Source organism: Lynx rufus, unplaced genomic scaffold (assembly GCF_022079265.1).
Source record: "Lynx rufus isolate CCGP_SWC_20201006 ecotype Redwood Valley unplaced genomic scaffold, mLynRuf1.p SCAF_6, whole genome shotgun sequence".
NCBI lineage: Eukaryota > Metazoa > Chordata > Mammalia > Carnivora > Felidae > Lynx > Lynx rufus.
Genome location: NW_025814878.1, coordinates 21,293,595 through 21,312,288, shown reverse-complemented (window position 1 = coordinate 21,312,288; position 18,694 = coordinate 21,293,595). Strand labels below are relative to the sequence as shown.

Below are 18,694 nucleotides of genomic sequence, written 5' to 3'. Positions count from 1 at the left end.
TTTAAATAACGTAAGATCTAACATTCAGATAACTTCCTGTTTACAAACAGCATCCCCAAGTAGTGCCAGATAAGTGAGTTGTCATAGCAGCAGAGATGGCCTCCCAAGGGCCCTGCTTCATTTCCTATGAGAATTAGGAAATATAATCCTAGCAAAGTCTTTTGTCAAATTTGAAGCTAAAGCAAATTTTATCATTTGTGTTTTTGTGCCTTTCAGATCAGTGCTTATTTACATTTGTACATTTGTACATTGGACATCTGGTACATTGGACATTTACAGTACGTGCTAAACAGAGCTTGAGTGAATGTTTTATTTGGCCAGAATGTGGCCTCTTGGAAGTTGCAAACTTCCTCAAATTTTAGAGGTCAGGAAAATGTCCCATCAGACCCAGCATGTTGTCACCTTAAGTTTTACACATAGGAATCCATACATCAAAAAGAGACTTCAAAATCCTTTGTTTCCGAATATAATTTTTAGTAATGGCCTGTAACTGATTTAGTCGTTTGTCTTTTTAGTCCTAGTGACTTCCACGATGCTTTTACCAATCAGGAGTTGGTCGGTCTTTCCAAATCACAGGCCCATCACTCTGTGGTCCCCCTACCAATAAGCTCGTTCTCCTCAGTGACCACTGTGGTTTAATGGGTCACAGGGACCATCGCTGTGGGTCAGCCGAAGCTGCCGGATGCTGGCTTGGGTCCACGTCACTTCCGCACCGAACCAGTGCTCGCGCGAGCACCACCTCCAATATGGAAGATTAGTAAAAAAGAAACATCTGTACCCTGCAGTGACCCGGGAGAGGACAGATGGCCTTTGTCCACCCAAGGCAAAGTTTAGAGAGTAACAACCGGAGAGGGGGAGAAGAGACAGTCTCCCTGAGTGATAACCCAGATATTTTGCTCATTATTTACTTTTGCGTCAAAAGCTTTAAACCTTATTGTGCCAACAACTCCCACTGGGCATTTGTCCCTGACCGGTTATCAGGGTCTGCCCTGCTGGCTGAGATCAGACTCGCTCGGCATTTCTCAGAGACTCCTGTCCTCAGACAACTAACATACAGTTAAAATGAGCCCCCTTAATCGCACGTGATTCAAGGGAGCCTTTCCTTTGAAAGCTATTAGTTTCCTACGGTGGGGGCGCTCGAAAACCTTCAGACAAAATGGGTTTTATAAAGATGATTAGTGGACGCGAGCCGGGACAGCTGCAGAAACGCCTTCCTCTTCCTGCATAGAACAGAGTGCATCTGTGCGAGGTGGCTCCTTGGGGACGAGACAGCAGGACCCAGCCTCGCACAGCAATGAATAGAGGCACACGGGCGTGTGGCTTCGGGATTGCCGTTCCTTCGATTAGCAGTGTCCAGTTACGATCTTGAGATTCACCGTGACCACATGTGAGGCTCATTGCAAGCAATTTGATATTTATAAAGCACCCGATTTCATAAAAGATAGTACAGCGATCATGAATCTCCATTATACAAGAAATATCTGTTTCTTTACATTACAACAGCTCTGACTCCAGACCCCCCCCCCACCCCCACCCCCACCCCACCCCCGCCTCCAGCCAGCCTGGCTGGCCGGGCATTTGATACTCTCCCTCAGCTGTCCGTTCCAGGGTAAAACCAGAAGCTGGGGCTTAGGTGGGATCTTCACAGGGAGGCCGCTCACCTCTCACGTGGCCAGGGATCCCCCGTTATCTGCTTCACAGACTCCTCGGCACCCGGGAGGTGGCGTGGGGCCTGGGCTGCTCTGGCAAGGCCGGGCACCGTTGTCTGTTCTCCTCTGGGGCCCTGCCCAGGCCCTCTGGCACTGCCAGGCAGCAGAAAGCCACAGACAGACCTCCATCCGCTGCCCGTTGAAGGGTCTCCTTCCTCTGCCCCACTGCTTCCTCCCTCCTCTCATTGCCTTCTGGGAACGGCCCACAGTCTCCGGAAGGAGCCCTGTGGCTCCAAAGCCGGGAAGGCAAGTATGCTCTTTCCGGCTTCAGTTTTGGGCCCTGGGATTTGAACAGCCCAGGAGATGGTGACTCAAACGGAACTCCGTGCCTTTGTGGAACACGAGAGGTAAAATACAGGAAGAAGACCTCCAGCGAACAAGTGAATGTGTTATCCTGCCTCCGTGTCGCTTAGGATTAGGTTTGTTTGCAGTGAGTGGAAAACTCAAGCGTTTACTTTAAGAAAAAGAGTCCACTTGTTTCCCCTAAATTACGTCCGAGGTAGGCTGTCCTGTGCGCTCCGTGATGGCTTCCCCTGTCTCTCTGCCCTACCCGTTGTGAACGTGTGACTTTCGCCTAACGTTTCCTCATTTACCACGATGACTGGTGGAGTTGGTTGATTGGTTTGCTTTAATAAGAGGAGGAACAGGGCACCTGGGTGACTCAGTCAGTTAAGCGTCCGACTTCGGCTCACGTCACGATCTCACGGTTCACGGGTTCAAGTCCCACGTCGGGCCCTGTGCTGACAGCTCGGAGCCTGGAGCCTGCTTCGGATCCTGTCTCCGTCTGTCTCTGCCCCTCCCCCGCTTGCACCGTCTCTCCCTTTCTCTCTCTTTGTCTCCCTCCCAAAAAATGAATAAACATTAAAAAAAAAATTTTGTAAGGGGAGGAAGGAAAGTATCCTGGAAGCAGGGTTAGGGAGTAAGTAGTCTAACAAAATCTTCCTCCAATACCCTGGCATTTGTGAAATGTGAAATCGAGAGAATGTAATAATATGAAGACAAAAAAGCATAATTATATACCACCCAGAAATCGCCTCTGAAATATCTTGGATCTTGGTGTCTTTTCTTGAAGTTATTCTTTAGCATTTCTATGTATCCTGGAGAATAATAATAGCTAGTATGAACATAGCACTTCCCTTATGCCCTGCATTGATGAAGGGTTTTACATATATTGATTCATTTAATACTCATAATAATCCCATAGGATAGGCAGTATTATTCTCCTCATTTTATAGGCGAGAAAACTGAGGCACAGAGCGGTCAAGTCATAAGTCAAACAAGGCGCACAGCTACAAAGTGGTGATGCCAGGGTACAAATCTGGAAAGTGTGGGTCCAGAGATCCGTTCTTAGTATCGCGCTCTATCTACTAGGGTGGGCGGGCGGGGTAATGGAGGAGAGCTGAGTGGATGGGCAAATCGGAGACACTGTTCGAGAACACAGAACCCTCGGAAGTTGATTTGCTGGGATTAAAAGCACAATCACAGGGGCGCCTGGGTGACTCAGTCGGCTTAGCGTCCAATTTCGGCTCAGGTCATGATCTCGCGGTTCGCGAGTTCGAGCCCCACGTCGGGCTCTGTGCTGACAGCTCAGAGCCTGAAGCCTGCTTTGGATTCTGTGTCTCCTCCTCTCTCTGCCCCTCCCATGATCATGCTCTGTCTCTCTCTGTCTCTCAATAATAAATAAACATTAAAAAAAAATTTTTTTAAAGAAAAAAGCACAGTCACAGACTGTAGCCCAGCAAATGTGTGACAGTTTTCCAAGTCCTGACAGACAGACAGACACCCGTGGAGCCCTGTCACCTCATTGGCTCCTGAGAGAATCTCAGGAACTTATACTAAGGGAACAGAAACTCAAGCAGAGATTTATATATCAAAATGTATATGATAGCAGTATTTCACAGCAAAAATACCAGAAACAACCTAAATGTCCCTAAATAAAGGAAAAGCTAACTGAGTTACCATACCTCCATTTGTGAAATTATGTAGCTATTTAAAATGATGCTTTCCAGTAACATATAAGGACGCGGTTAATGGTCATAATGTAATTTTTAAAAGGATTCAAAATTAACATCAAATGTTAGTACTTATCTCAGAATGGTATAATTACAGACTATTTTTATTTTCATTTGCTTGTTGGGACCTTTTTCCAAACCTCTTAAAATTTTTTTTTTCTCGTAACTTCTATCAGAAAATAAAGCAGTAACGTTATATAAAAATTAGAACCAGAGACTTCATTAAAAAAATATGTTACCACGTAAAATAGTGTAATCTTTTTATCTTAATTGACGCTAGCTACAGGTGTACAACCTAGTGATTGGACACATCTGTACATTATACTGTGCTCGTGGCAAGTGTACCTACCTGTTGTCACCATACAACATACCGTAGTACCACTGATGACATTCTGTGGCTATGCTGTGCTGGGGATTTTATTCCCATGACTTATTCCGTAGCTGGAAGCTGTATCTCCCACTCCCCTTGGCCCGTTTTGCGTATGCCTACACCTTCCCTCTGGCCACCATCAGTTTGTTCTCTGGGTTTACAAGTGTGTTTCTGCGTTTTGTGTGTTTTGCGTTTTGGATTCCACGTATCAGTGAAATCATAAGGTGTTTGTCTTTCTCTGACTTCACTTAGCATATCCTCTAGATGCATCCATGTTGTCACAAAAGGCAGGATCTCATTCTCCTTAGGGCTGAATAATAATCCAGTGTGTGTGTGTGTGTGTGTGTGTGTGTGTGTGTGTGTGTATACACCGCATCTTCTTTATCCATTGATCAATGGATGGACACTTCCATACTTGGCTGTTATAAATAATGCTACAGTAAGCAACCATGGGGGTGCGTGTTTTTCACCCCTTTCATTTCCTTTAGGTAAATACTCAGTGATAGAATTATTAAATCATATGGTAGTTCTCTTTTTAATTTTTTGAGGGACCTCCATACTCTTTTCCACAGTAGCTGCACCAATTTGCATTGCTACCAACAGTGCATGAGGGTTCCTTTTTCTCTACATCCTCATGAACACTTGTTATTTCTTGTCTTTTTGATTCTAGCAATTCTGACAGGTGTAAGATGATATTTTGTTATGGTTTTGGTTTGCATTTCTCTGATGATTAGTGAAAGGGATCATCTTTTTGTGTCTGGTGGCCATCCGTGTGCCTTCTTTGGAAAAATGTCTGTTTAGGCCCTCTGTCCATTTTTAATCAGATTATTTGGATTTTGGTGTTGAGTTGTGTAAGTTCTTTATATATTTGGAGTTCATCCCCTTGTCAGATATATTACTTGCAAATATCTTCTTCTATTTGGCACGTTGCCTTTTTGGTTTTATTGATGGTTTCCTTTGCTGGGCAAAAGTTTTTTATTTTGGTGTAGTCCCAATAGTTTATTTTTGCTTTTGTTTCCCTTGCGTGGGGAGACATATCTAGAAAATGTTGCTAAGGCCAATGTCCAAGAGATTACTGCTTCTTTTTCTTCTAGGCGTTTTATGGTTTTGTGTCTCAAATTTAGGTCCTCAATCCATTTGGAGTTAATTTTTGTGTATAGTACAAGAAAGCGATCCAGTTTTATTTTGCAAGTAGCTGTCTAGTTTTCCCAGCACCATTTACTGAAGAGACTGTCTTTTCCCCATTGTATACTCTTGCCTCATTTGTTGCAGATTAATTGACTATATACGCATGGGTTTATTTCTGGGCTCTCCATTCTGTTCTACTGACCTATGTGTGTATTTCTGTGCCAGTACCATAGTGTTTCAATTACTACAGCTTTGTAGTGTATCTTGAAATCTGAGACTGTGATACCTTTCTGAAGATTGCTTTGGATATTTGGGGATCTTTTCAGGTTCCATGCAAATTTTAGGATTATTCTAGTTCTGTGAAAAGTGCTGTTAGTATTTTGATAGAGATTGCTTTGGGTAGTAGGGACATTTTAACAATATTAATGCTTCCAGCCCATGAGCACAGGATATCTTTCTGTTTATTTGTGTCGTCTTCAGTTTCTTTTATCAATGTTTTATAGGTTTCATAGTATAGGTCTTTCACCTCCTTGATTAGTTTATTTCTGGGTATTTCATTCTTTGGGGGGACAGTTATAAATGGAATTGTTCTCTTAATTTCTCTTTCTGCTACTTTGTTATTAGTGTATAGAAATGCAACCAAAAATCACATAACATCATTATAAAGGTTTAGAAAATTGATAATGCCCAGTATTGCTGAGTGGGTACAACATTATTCTTATGCACCATTGGTAGGAAGAACATTTGGTATAAAACTATTTTGAAGATACCTGGGCTATATCTATCAAACCTAATGTATGTCTTTATTCTGCTTTTGGGTACTTAGCCCACAGATACACTTGCATAAGTGCTAAAAGCTATTACATCATTTCAGCTATTTTCGTAATTGAAACTACATAAATGTCTACCAATAGAGCATTACTTAAATAAATCATACTCCAAACATGCAGTGCTATATGCCCAGTTATTTGAAAAGAATGAGGCAGATCTAGAAGTGCTCATATCAAGAGATGTCTAACGTATATTACTAAGAAAATACCAAGTTTTATTACAATGTATGTAGTATGATCTGGGATGGGTATCACTGGGACTTGGGAGAAGCAGGGACTATTATTCTTCTTATTTTTAAAATTTTTCTGTTCTGTTAAATGTTTTGCATAAGTATCTAATTTGTATTTGAAAAGGCACATTAAATTGTCTAAGACATGGAGGAGATATTTCAAGGTCATTTATGCTAATCTTGTATCCAGTTTTTTGCTGGTAACCAATCAAGCAGGTGACCCACCCTCCTGTTCCTGACAGTAAAGAACATCTTAATTATAGAGGGAGAGAATGTCACAGAACACTGGAAAAAGCAAGTGGCCAGAATGTGGTAAAGGTCATAGTTCCTATAGTTTATCACTCCAAATTTAGAACACTTCAATGAACCCAGTCAGGATGAATGTAAAATAAAGTATCTATTAAAGAGGGACATGATAGAGTGGAATCTCTTCACGACATTGGAAGCAAGTACGGCATGGCATAGTGCAAAGTGCCTGGAGTTTGTAACCAAAAGCCTTCTGCCAATTTCTAGCTATATAACTTCAGGTAAATTCCTTTAATATTTCTGAGGCACTTTCCTTACTGGTAAAATAAAGGAAGGCAATTGATACATACTTTATATGTCAAATGAAATAATGTATGAGAAGAGACTTGTTCTAAAAATTAGAAATCACTTAATAAAGTAATAGCCATTGTGTTATTTTCCTTCTTAACATCACCAGTGAACTGTATTTGGTATGGTAAGAAAATGACTGATAGATAATACATCCTTTTGTTTTATTCTCGAATTTGCCAGCTCTGTGTAATGTAAGAAATTTAGCCAACCTCGAGAGAGAGGGCAGTACCAACGGATTGTTTCTAACAGGTCTGACAGATTATTTCAGAACTCCGCATACCCGTTAGTAGTGCCCTCCGGGACATTGTCACCCCTCCGCTAATGATTTGCGTCTCTGGGTCAGCAGACGCATCAGCTGCCTTCTTCCTTTTCAGCATCTGAACATGTACTGGGTTTTCCAAGACATATTCCGAGGTAAATAGTAGTTGGTTTTAAGTTTTTTAAAGAAATTATTACTCGTGCCTAAGATCAGAGCCACTTGCAAATTGTTTTCCTGAAAAACTCGAATATTCATTTCTATCCAGAATAGTTAAACACCCAGCAACACTGAATTCAGCTTTCAATTTACCAGAGACTAGAACCAAGATCACCAGGAGCTTAAGAGTATGGAGTTTTCCTCTGGACCATCAGGGGTAGGAACACAGTGTTCGTATCCTGACCAAGGATGTCATTTTTAAATCCTGCTCTCAACCCTTCTTTTATAAATTCACCTCTGCCTCTGATCACAAAGTGCCCTCAGTAAAAAATCTCTTACGGCAGCTGCAAAATTCTTAAAGGAAGGAAGAGGTGATGCCTAACATTTGCATAAAGTAGTTTTATTGGAAGAACATATATACCTACTCCAAACAAAAAAGTGTTTATACAGTTCTCAAATAAGCAAAGGTCTTGAAGATTTTTCAACTTTAAAAGCTTCTTCTGGTCCATATCCTCTTGCTAGCATATTCTTTAAGAAATTCACAAGGATATAAGTAACCATTCCAGTTACAAATTTATGTTTCCAATGTACTTGTTAGTTTTGAAAACTATTACATTTCATAGAAGAGGCACTTTTTTAAAAAATAATTTATTGTCAAGTTGGCTAACATACAGTGTATACAGTGTGCTCTTGGTTTTGGGGGGCGTATTCCCATGATTCATCACTTACATCCAATACCCAGTGCTCATCCCAACAAGTGCCCTCCTCAATGCCCATCACCCATCTTCCCCTCTCCTCCACCTCCCTCCCCACTCAGCCTTCAGTTTGTTCTCTGTATTTAAGAGTCTCTTATGGTTTGCCTCCTTCCCTCTCTGTTTGTAACTGTTTTTCCCCCCTTCCCTTCCCCCATGTCTTCTGTTAAATTTGCCAGGTTCCACATATAAGTGAAAATATTTGATACCTGTCTTTCTCTGACTGACTTATTTCATTTAGCATCATACCCTCCAATTCTATCCACGTTGCTACAAATGTCAGGATTTCATTCTTTCTCATTGCCAAGTAGTATTCCATTGTATTTATAAACCACATCTTCTTTATCCATTCATCAGTTGATGGACATTTAGGCTCTTTGTATAATTTGGCTATTGTTGAAAGTGCTGCTGTAAGCATTGGGGTACATGTGCCCCTATGCATCAGCATTGCTGTAGCCCTTGGGTAAATTCCTAGTAGTGCTGTTGCTGTGTCGTAGGGTCGTTCTACTTTTCATTTTTTAAATTAAATACTGTTTTCCAGAGCAGCTGCACCAGTTTGCATTCCCACCAACAGTGCAGGAGGATTCCCATTTCTCCACATCCTCGCCAGCATCTGTTGTTTCCTGAATTGTTAATTTTAGCCACTCTGGTGCGAGGTGGTATCTCATTGTGATTTTGATTTATATTTCTCTGATGATGAGTGATGTTGAGCAACTTTTCATGTGTCAGCCATCTGGATGTCTTCTTTGGAAAAGTGTCTATTCATGTCTTCTGCCCATTTCTTCACTGGATTATTTGTTTTCTGGGTGTTGAGTTTGGTAAGTTTTGGATTTTGGATACTAACCCTTTATCCGATATGTCATTTGCAAATATCTTTTCCCATTCCGTCGGTTGCCTTTTAGTTTTGTTGATTGTTTCCTTTGCAGTGCAGAAGTTTTTTATCTTGATGAGATCCCAATAGTTCATTTTTGCTTTTAATTCCCTTGCCTTTGGAGACGTGTCAAGCAAGAAATTGCTGCAGCTGAAGTCAGAGAGGTTGTTGCCTGCTTCCTCCTCTAGGGTTTCAATAGTTACCTGTCTCACATCCAAATCTTTCATCCATTTTGAGTTTATTTTTGTGTATGGTATGGGAAGGTGGTCCAGTTTCATTCTTCTGCATGTTGCTGGCCAGTTCTCCCAGCACCATTTGCTAAAGAGACTGTCTTTATTCCATTGGATACTCTTTCCTGCTTTGTCAGAGATTAGTTGGCCATACATTTGTGGGTCCAATTCTGGGGTCTCTATTCTATTCCATTGGTCTATGTGTCTGTTTTTGTGCGAATACCATACTGTCTTGATGATTACAGCTTTGTAGTAGAGGCTAAAGTCTGAGGTCGTGATGCCTCCTGCTTTGGTTTTCTTTTTCAACATAACTTTGGCTCTTCGGGGTCTTTTGTGGTTCCATACAAATTTTAGGATTGTTTGTTCTAGCTTTGAGAAGAATGAGGCACTTTTTTTTTTTAAGTTTACTTATTTATTTTGATAGAGAGCATGAGCTGGGGAGGGACAGGGAGAAAAGGAGAGAGAGGGAGAGAGAGAATTCCGAGGAGGCTCCTCACTGTCAGCGCAAATGGGGCTCCAAGTTGTGAACCATGAGATCATGACCTGAGCCAAAGCTGGACACTTAACCAACTGAGCCACCTAGGTGCCCCTGAGTGAGCCCATCTTTAAAGCAGGGGATATAGTTGTTTGTTTGTTTGTTTTCTTTCAGTTAATTTGCCCTTCAAAATGAAAACCTTATTAAACATAAAACGATGTTTAGAAAAAATAATGAGGGAAAAACCAATAGCTCTTCATTTACATATATTTTTGAAACTCTGTTTCCTCATTTAAAAGATTGATTGAAATAAAATTTATTTAGATAAAATTCATATAGCCTACAATTCACCCATTTAGAGGGCACAATTCAACGGTTTTGGTATATTACATTATTATTTAATTGTGATAAAAAATATATATATATAAAACTTACAATTTGCCATTTTCACCATTTTTATGTGTGCGGTTCAATGGCACTCACTGTATCCACAATGTTGTAAAACCATCACCACTGTTTTCAGAACTTTTTTTTTTTTTCCAACGTTTATTTATTTTTGGGACAGAGAGAGACAGAGCATGAACGGGGGAGGGGCAGAGAGAGAGGGAGACACAGAATCGGAAACAGGCTCCAGGCTCCAAGCCGTCAGCCCAGAGCCTGACGCGGGGCTCGAACTCACGGACCGCGAGATCGTGACCCGGCTGAAGTCGGACGCTTAACCGACTGCGCCACCTAGGCGCCCCAGAACTTTTTTTTTTTTTTAATCATCCCAAAGAGAAAGTCTTCTTCCCCAGCCCGTGGTCACGTCTAATCTACTTTCTGTCTCCATAAATTTGCCTGTTCTTGCCTGTACCTCGTTTACATGGACCTTACATTTGTCATTTTGTGCCTGGCTCATTTTACTTAGCATGTTTGCAAGGCTCATCCGTGGTGTAGCATGCATTAGAACTCCGTGGTCCGTATCTACCATATTTCGTTTATCCATTCATCTGTCGACGGACTCTTCAGTTGGCTCTGTCTTTGGGCAATTGTGAATCATGTTGCAGTGAAATTGGCATACAAGCGTCTGCTCAAATCCCTGTTTGTAATTCTTTTGAGCATGCTGCGTACCAGAGAGTGTAATTACTGGGTCATGTGGTAATTCTGGTTTTGCTTTTTGAGGAACGTTGTTGCTTTTAGAAAAGTATGCATCAGTTACTGCATTAAGCGTTTTACGTGCCTTATCACATCTAGTTCTCGTAACAAACGTGTCCATTCATTTTTATTCATTGAGCAAATATTTTTCAAGGGTCTTCTTTCTACCAGGCATTTCTCCAGGCACTGGGGATTCTGTAGGGGATGAAACGAACAAAGCCCCACCTTCTCATAGATCTTACGTAAAAGTAGATAATAGTAGTGACAGCAGACAATACATACATGTTAGTATAATGCTGGGTAGAATAAATGACATGGAGGCAATGCAAACAATGCAGAGTGGGGAGGAGGAATATTGCAGGGGTGGTAGTATTGGGGAGGCCCTCTCAGATGGAATTGAAAGGGAAGGTCTCTGTAAAGCTGATGCTTGAGCAGGAACCTGAAAGAAGGGAGCACATCCTCCAGAGATCCTGAGAAATCATTCTGGGGAGTGTGGCAAGAGCAAATGCAAAGGCCCTGAGGCAGGCCCAGTCTCAGTGTTGGTCCAGGAGCCGCGCTGGTCCGGGTAGCTGTGGGGAGTGAGGAGAGAGGAGGGGGAGTCCAGGTTTTATTTGTATTGTGATGGGAAGTCGTTAGAGACTCTGAGCAAGAGACGGATGCAGTCGATTATTCTGCCCACTCGTCGGTGAAGAAGCTGGGACTTAGGGGGTCTGAGTGGTTTTACCGAAGTATTTGGTGGGTAACTCCTCAAGATTTGCCCAGTAGGTTCCCTCCAGAGTGCATGCCCCTCCCCACCAGGCTAAGGCGTGTGTCCGGCCCTCACGATACCCCTGGCTGGCTCTAGTTTCTTTCCGGGAGCGTCCTACAAGGTGCCTGTTCCTGTTGCTAGGGTTGGCCCACGGCTGTCCACAGGCCGGTCTTGGCCAGGTGCCTTGCTCGCAACCCCAAAGGTTTCTTGACTCTCTCCCCCAGGCATGATGCACTCTCCCGGATTCGATGGGAGCGGCAGCCTCAGCTTGCAGATGCTGATGAACGCCGACAGCCTGTACACGGCCGCGCACTGCGCCCTGCTGCTCAACCTGAAGCTCTCCCACGGCGACTACTACCGGAAGCGGCCCACCCTGGCACCGGGCATGATAGTGAGTGCGTGGTCTCCACTCGGACCTGGCCAGAAGTGGCTGGAAAGCCGAGCATCGCTGTCCTGGGAGGGATCCCTGGGAGGGATAGCAGGGATGTCCCCTGCTACCCTGGACTGGGCAGTCCCTGCGGGGCTGTGTGGAGGGTGGAAGGGGGTGCGGTGCAGTTTGCGTCGTGCTGCGGGGCACACAGCTACCCACCTTGCTCCAGAGAGGGAAGGGCCCCCAGTCCCTAGAAGCGGCCGCCTGCCGGTGGCCTAGTAATGTCAGCCGGTGGCATTGCTGCACACACTCAAGTGTAAGCCACCTTCCAAAACAGGTGATCAGAATGTTCAGGAGCATCAGACGACATACAGGGTATGGCCCCCTTTCCCGAAAAGCAAGGCTTGCTGTGTTGTGAAACCTCTTCATTGTCCTCCGGAAGGTACCCAGACCTACTTGTGACCCAGAGCTAAGCTTACTAGCTGTCGGTAACAAAGCACCTGCTGGGAGCCGTGGAATGAGCACGATGGTGATTACGCTGTGCTTGGCTCCCTCGCCGGAGCGAGCCACCCCATGGTATAGCCCTGATCCCAGTTCACGAGCCTCAGTCCACAGAGCTGCTAGAAGGGAATCCGCAATCATTGGTTCGCTTGATAAATTATAAACTCCCGAGGGGAACTGGCAGCTTCGTGGGTGTAAGTCAAGTATCTGTCGAGGCACACGTATTGTTTCAGGGGACACACTCCATCTCTGCGGCGGTTGGGGCAGTGAGAGGGAGCTGCTGAGTTCCTTTTTCTGTGCTGTTTCTAATCCCCCCACACATCAAAGAGTAAAGATAGGAAGTGCAGTGTTCTTTATCCTTATGTGGGTTTCTTAGAAAGATGTCATAAGTAGGGCGCCTGGGTGGCTCAGTCAATTAAGCGTCCGACTTCAGCTCAGGTCGTGACCTCCGGGTTCATAAGTTCGAGCCCCGCGTCAGGCCCTGTGCTGACAGCTCAGAGCCCGGAGCCTGCTTTGGATTCTGTGTCTCCTTCTCTCTCTGCCCCTCCCCTGCTCACGCTCTGTCTCTCTCTCTCATTCTCTCTCTCTCTCTCAAAAATAACTAAACGATAAAAAAAATTTTTTTTTAAGATATCATAAGTAAAAGGAACTTCATGAAGTTTGGGACTTCTCCATTTTGGTTCCCCCTTCCCTTGCCACCCCCTCCCCCCCAATCAACAGGTTTTGTTGTTCCTTGAAGCCTCGACTCAGGTAGGGCCCCAGTGAGAGAAAGAGGCAGAGGAGGGGCCTGTTCGTTTGCGGGGGGATCCTATCTGGTCACCTTCTCGTGTGGTCCTCTCTGCAGAAGGAGTTCATGAAGCAGGTGCAGACCAGCGGGGTGCTGATGGTTTTCTCCCAGGCCTGGATCGAGGAACTCTATCATCAGGTGCTCGACAGGAACATGCTCGGAGAAGCTGGCTACTGGGGCAGCCCAGAGGATAACAGCCTTCCCCTCATCACCATGCTGACCGGTCAGTGTCTCCTCACGCAGCCGTGTGGCGCTCGGCGGGGAGAGAGTGCCCGAGAGCCCCTTTCAGAGAAGCAGCCTTGAAACAGCCCCGGCAACCCCCCCCCCCCCCGCCGGCAGCTGGTGACGGTGCCAGGGAGGTGTCACGAAGCCACCTCACAGGAATGTTCCATCCATTTTTCACGCGGGACCCTGAAGGACTCACTGTGCCCCCTCGGATGAGGACTACTTAGCACCCACGTCTGTCAGGGGAGAGCTACAGGCCTCTGCTAGGGATATGAAGTGCTTTCTGGGCACGAAGCCCAGAATTGTTCCTGGAAGCTCTCACGTGCTAGTAGGTGACCCTAATCCTTCAGTGCTCCTGAGCTGCCAGACACGTTAAAACGCTTGACTTTCAACTTGGCTCCCTTCCCATTTCCTATCCATGTCGGAGGTCCTCTCTTCCCTTCCCAGCTGCACAAGAGTTAAAAATAATGCCAAACAGTTGCCCAGCCTCTTTGTCTTCAGTGCCCTGAGTTTTAAAAACCCTGTCCATTAGAAATTTCACATGGGGCACCTGGGTGGCTCAGTTGGGCATCCGACTTTTGATCGCGGCTCAAGTCATGATCTCACCGTCGTGAGATCGAGCTCCACGATGGGCTCCGCACTGAGCATAGGACTGGTTTGGGATTCTCTCTCTCGTTTTCTCCCTGTCTCTTCCCTACTCGCACTCTCTCTGTCTCTCTCTCTCTCTCAAAAAGAAAAAGATTTTTTATATGAGAGCATAGAGAGCAGTATGGGATGTGGTCATGAAGGAATTTGGGTGGGGGGGGGGGTGGGCAAACACAGTCATTCCTGGCTTTTCATGGCTTCACCATGATGTCAGGTAAAGACCAGGGAGGACTCAAGACTTGTCATCAGTAGCCTTCATATATTAGATCTCCAGGCTCATCTTATGTTTGAGCTGAGTTCCCAGACTGGTTTCTGATCTGAATCATCTCCTGGCTCTGGCTAACACGATGTGTGGGGCATGGCTCTATGCCTTCCCTGCCGTTTCTGTTGTCCAAAATGAACGTTATATTACCTTTGGTTAGTACTGGGGGGCTCTTACAAAGGAGGCAGAGTAGACTGCTGACAAGCAGAACCCAACAATGAGGAATGTGGGGTGAGGTGCTATTTAGGAACCAGGCAGGGAGTCAAGACACATAGTCTGTCCACAGCCAGCAGAGTCTCGGCCATTGGCAGGTGTTTGGAGTCCTAGTTCTCGAACTAGGATGCGACTGAGAGAAGCGAGGCTTAGGTCCCAAACTTTGGGGGTCCGGATCACTGCACAGGTGACCAATTTGCATTTGGTTAACCATGGTCACACTTACATCCATTCCAAATCTAGGAATACATACACGTGTGGGACATTTACTCAGTTGCCTGTAAGCCGTGCTTCGTTTCCACCTGTCTTTGCCAAGTCCGTCCAATAGGGATTGAAAGTACTGCCCAGCGCTTAAAGCGCCTTGGAACCTGGATAAGGATCCTAAATGTGCCAGCTTTAATTTTCAAATACCGTAGTTTCTGCCAAAATTAATCTCTGTGACTCTTACCTGGACCTTAACAAAAGGAGTCGTTCAGCAGTCACAAAAATGAACAAACAACAGGTCACTCACGGTAGCCACATTCATCAGTCATTGCTGTGACTCAGCCACCCCTTTGTCACGGAACTGTAAGCTCAGTGGGCCACATCCACGGGAGAGCTCTCTAACTCTAGCTAGAAAATGAGAGAAAAACATAGGCTTTTTCACACAGAATTCTACAAAATAAAGTTCTGTGATTCTTTGTAGCAAATTCCCAGTATGAGATGGCAAGTGAATTTGAGCAGTAGTTAACCTGGAGCTTGGAAACTTCCATCGGATCTTTTCATCCTGTGCAGCTAAAAGCAATAGCCACGATCTTACCATCGACGTTGTACTAACTGTGGCCGTTCCTGATGTCATGTAAAAGTGTTGTCTAGAACCGAGGAATTTTAGCACTCAAATAAACTTTGTATTACTTGAATCCGTTAGCCCTCTACCTAGCATATAGGAAACATAACTTTCGCAACTGGAAATTTTGGGGGAATGTCATGAGACCATTTGACTCTGGGTCAAATTCGTTTCAGTGAAACTGGCCTGTTCCGACTTGAGCAGTCATTGAGATTTCTCCCTGCCTTGGTTCCCCAGTTTTGTTGAGAAATAATTGACATAACATTATATTAGCCCAACGTGCACAAAATGATGATTTGATATATGTGTACATTGCAAAATGATCACCTCACTAAGTTTAGTTAATGTCAATCACCTTACATGGTCACGTTTTTTTTTTTTTTTTCTTGTGGTGAGAAATTTTAAAACCTATCTTAGCAACTTTTTTCAAAGAGATATGTTGCTCAGGAACACCAACCCTCCTCTTCCCTCTGCTTGTCTGGCTGGCGGGGAAGGAAAAGAACTTGCATGTTGGTGAAGGAAGAAGCTGGTTGGGGGTGACCAATAAAGCCTAAGTTGGTCTAAGGCACTCTGCAGGCTGTAAAATGCAGTTTAATCAAGCGCCATTTTTTTTCTTTGTATGATTTTAATTATTGGAATGCACCATTTTTAATATGCAAATAGAAGTACATAAAATGTGAGGGGGAAAAAAGAGATGTGTTGCCGGAAATCTCTAGGCTTCATGGACTTACTGTAAGAATCAAAGCTATAATGAAATAGTATTCAAACACCATGCAGAGAACTCTCATCCTGTTGGTGAAAGTCAAGTTCTAAAGTCAAGGAATAAACTTAGGCTACCCTTTTTTCCCATTCCCTCTCTGTGTTGTATTCAACTATATTAGTTGCATTCAGGATATATGCTTCAATTCCACGGTCACTTCTCCGGTGGTTCCTTCCTTTCCACTTAGACATTCAAAGCCAGAAGATGCAGTGTAGCCCAGGGCTATAAGGCTACTTAATTCCGAGTTAAATCTTCTCAATCCCAGGCTCTTCTTGCCAGTTTATTAAGAAGTGGTTCATTGAGCTAATTCCAGAGATGAGAGTTGGTTTTAACAAAAATTTAAATGGAGAACGAAGGTCCTATATCACGCTGCACGAAGTGTGTGGTGTCATTGGAAAGAGGCCCAGATGGGAGTCAGAAGACTTGCATTCTAAGCCTAATTCCTTCTTTTACCGGCCTCGTGGCCTTGTGCAGTTTACCTACCTTGAACATTTATTTCCTTCTCTGTGAAATGGGAAAAATAATACCTACCCTGCCTACCCGCTTGGAGTTGTCTGGAAGATTTGATGAAAACAACATTATGTGAAAACACTTTGTGAATTGTAAGATATTATTATCAAGTTATTGTTGTACATTGGAATCAGATGATGTGATTATCTGACCAAGGAGATATTATTCTTATTCTCTTCTTCATTCCTGTGAGGAAATTCTGAAAGAGAAATCCACGTTGGGGCAAACTGCACATATAAAATGTAGGAACGATGCCACCATTTTGGATAAAAGGAATAGTCAAACGTCAAAATATTCGGAGTCAATAGATTTTCTAACAACAGAGAGGGCAGAGTTTATGTTTTTAGTAAAAAATATGAAGAATGTTCTGGCAATGAAAGAAAACTAGACTAAAAGAGTAAAACAAAAATTTTAATATTCTGATAAAAAATTCTTACATACTTGGTACATAATAGATCCAATGGATGTTTGTTGTGGAAAAAAAATGAATATTGTGTTGGCCATTTGGGTCTTTTTGGTTTCTGGTTTTGGTTTTTCCTGGAGTGTTCCAATCTGGGAAAACCTTCCTCCTTTTCCTTGACAGACATTGATGGCTTAGAGAGCAGTGCGATTGGGGGCCAGCTGATGGCTTCAGCTTCTACGGAGTCTCCTTTCACCCAGGGCAGGAGAATTGATGACTCCACAGTGGCAGGTAATGACTTGGGTCTTGAGTTTATGAATATACATACATCCCATATGTTACCAGCAATTAAACCATTAAGTGGCAGCTTTCTGTGCTGACATAAATGAATTAACATCTCGTCTTGGCAGAAAAGTGCCTGAAGGAACTTACTTAGCAACATCTAGCTGATGATGCAACATTCATTATTTATAAACGCAAAGTATAACACAATCCAATATCCATCAAATTTGATTTCCTGTAGTAGAACTGCATACACCTCCGTATTGCTAAGTTGATTGTCAGAAGCTCCCATGCCATTCACTGCCGGTGGTTTATTTTGTCCCCGGAAAATGATCCATGCTCCTTCACGTCCTAGGTGTGGCGTTTGCTCGCTATATTCTGGTGGGCTGCTGGAAGAACTTGATCGATACTTTATCAACCCCCCTGACTGGCCGCATGGCAGGAAGCTCCAAAGGGTTGGCCTTCATTCTGGGAGCTGAAGGCGTCAAAGAGCAGAACCAAAAGGAACGTGATGCCATCTGCATGAGCCTCGATGGGCTGCGGAAAGCAGCGCGGCTGAGCTGTGCTCTAGGTACGGGAGGGAGTAACGTTCCCGGACCCGTGGCCCGCGGGGTGTCCCTGAGGAGCGCTGTGGGAATGGCCCTCGTGGAAAACGAATCTTTTAGAAGGGCTGCTTGGTAAAAGGTTAGACGGTGGGCCCAGTGAGGGGTAATTGTTTCTTTTCTCCAAAGGAGTTGCAGCTAACTGCGCCTCGGCCCTTGCCCAGATGGCAGCTGCCTCCTGTGTCCAGGAAGAAAAAGAGGAAAAGGAAGTCCAAGAGCCCAGTGATGCCATAGCACAAGGTAACAGCTAAAGAGCCAGAATCCACCTGGCGCCTTATGTGCGGTCTACACACCCCTGCACATGTGACAGACACCTGTCCCTGTTCCTTGTGTGAGGCACAGCATGTATTTACTGCTGATCACAAGATCCCAGCCTGGATCACAGGCTTGGCTCTTTTACATGGCTGACCCTGCAGAGTGCCTATCGTAGATCCCTGTGAAGGCAAGAGACGTACCATTCCGGCCCCGGCAACTTGGCTGCTAACAGGAGTCCTGTAGGACACCAGAGGCCCCCTGGCTGAGCTATTCACACTTCTGTCATCACCCAGCCGCTTGTGTGGGTGCTGCACAGAGTACACATTTGAAGATCGCTCAGGTTGTAGTGGGGCAAGGCAGAATGGCCAGTTTTCTGAGTAGGGAAATGAAATGGAGGAAATCCTGGAGAGGAGCTTCAGAGAACCTTTCTTTGTTCTTATAAGAGAAAAACCTGAGCTTTGTGAACTCCAGAAAGAACTGACTTTTACCTGGTTAAAATCCATTAGCCAATGAAGCAGATGATCATCTAGGATATATACTTAATGTGCACAACCG

At 44.3% G+C, this 18,694-nt stretch overlaps 1 protein-coding gene across 1 annotated transcript in view; it reads left to right on the top strand.

The window, feature by feature from the left end:
• ARFGEF3 (ARFGEF family member 3) overlaps positions 1 to 18,694 on the top strand; it is a 177,157-nt gene that overhangs the window by 110,716 nt on the left and 47,747 nt on the right. The window contains 5 exon segments of the mRNA XM_047102653.1: positions 11,726 to 11,892; positions 13,217 to 13,382; positions 17,184 to 17,291; positions 17,638 to 17,853; positions 18,014 to 18,124. Of these exon segments, the coding sequence (XP_046958609.1) occupies positions 11,726 to 11,892; positions 13,217 to 13,382; positions 17,184 to 17,291; positions 17,638 to 17,853; positions 18,014 to 18,124 (768 nt within the window).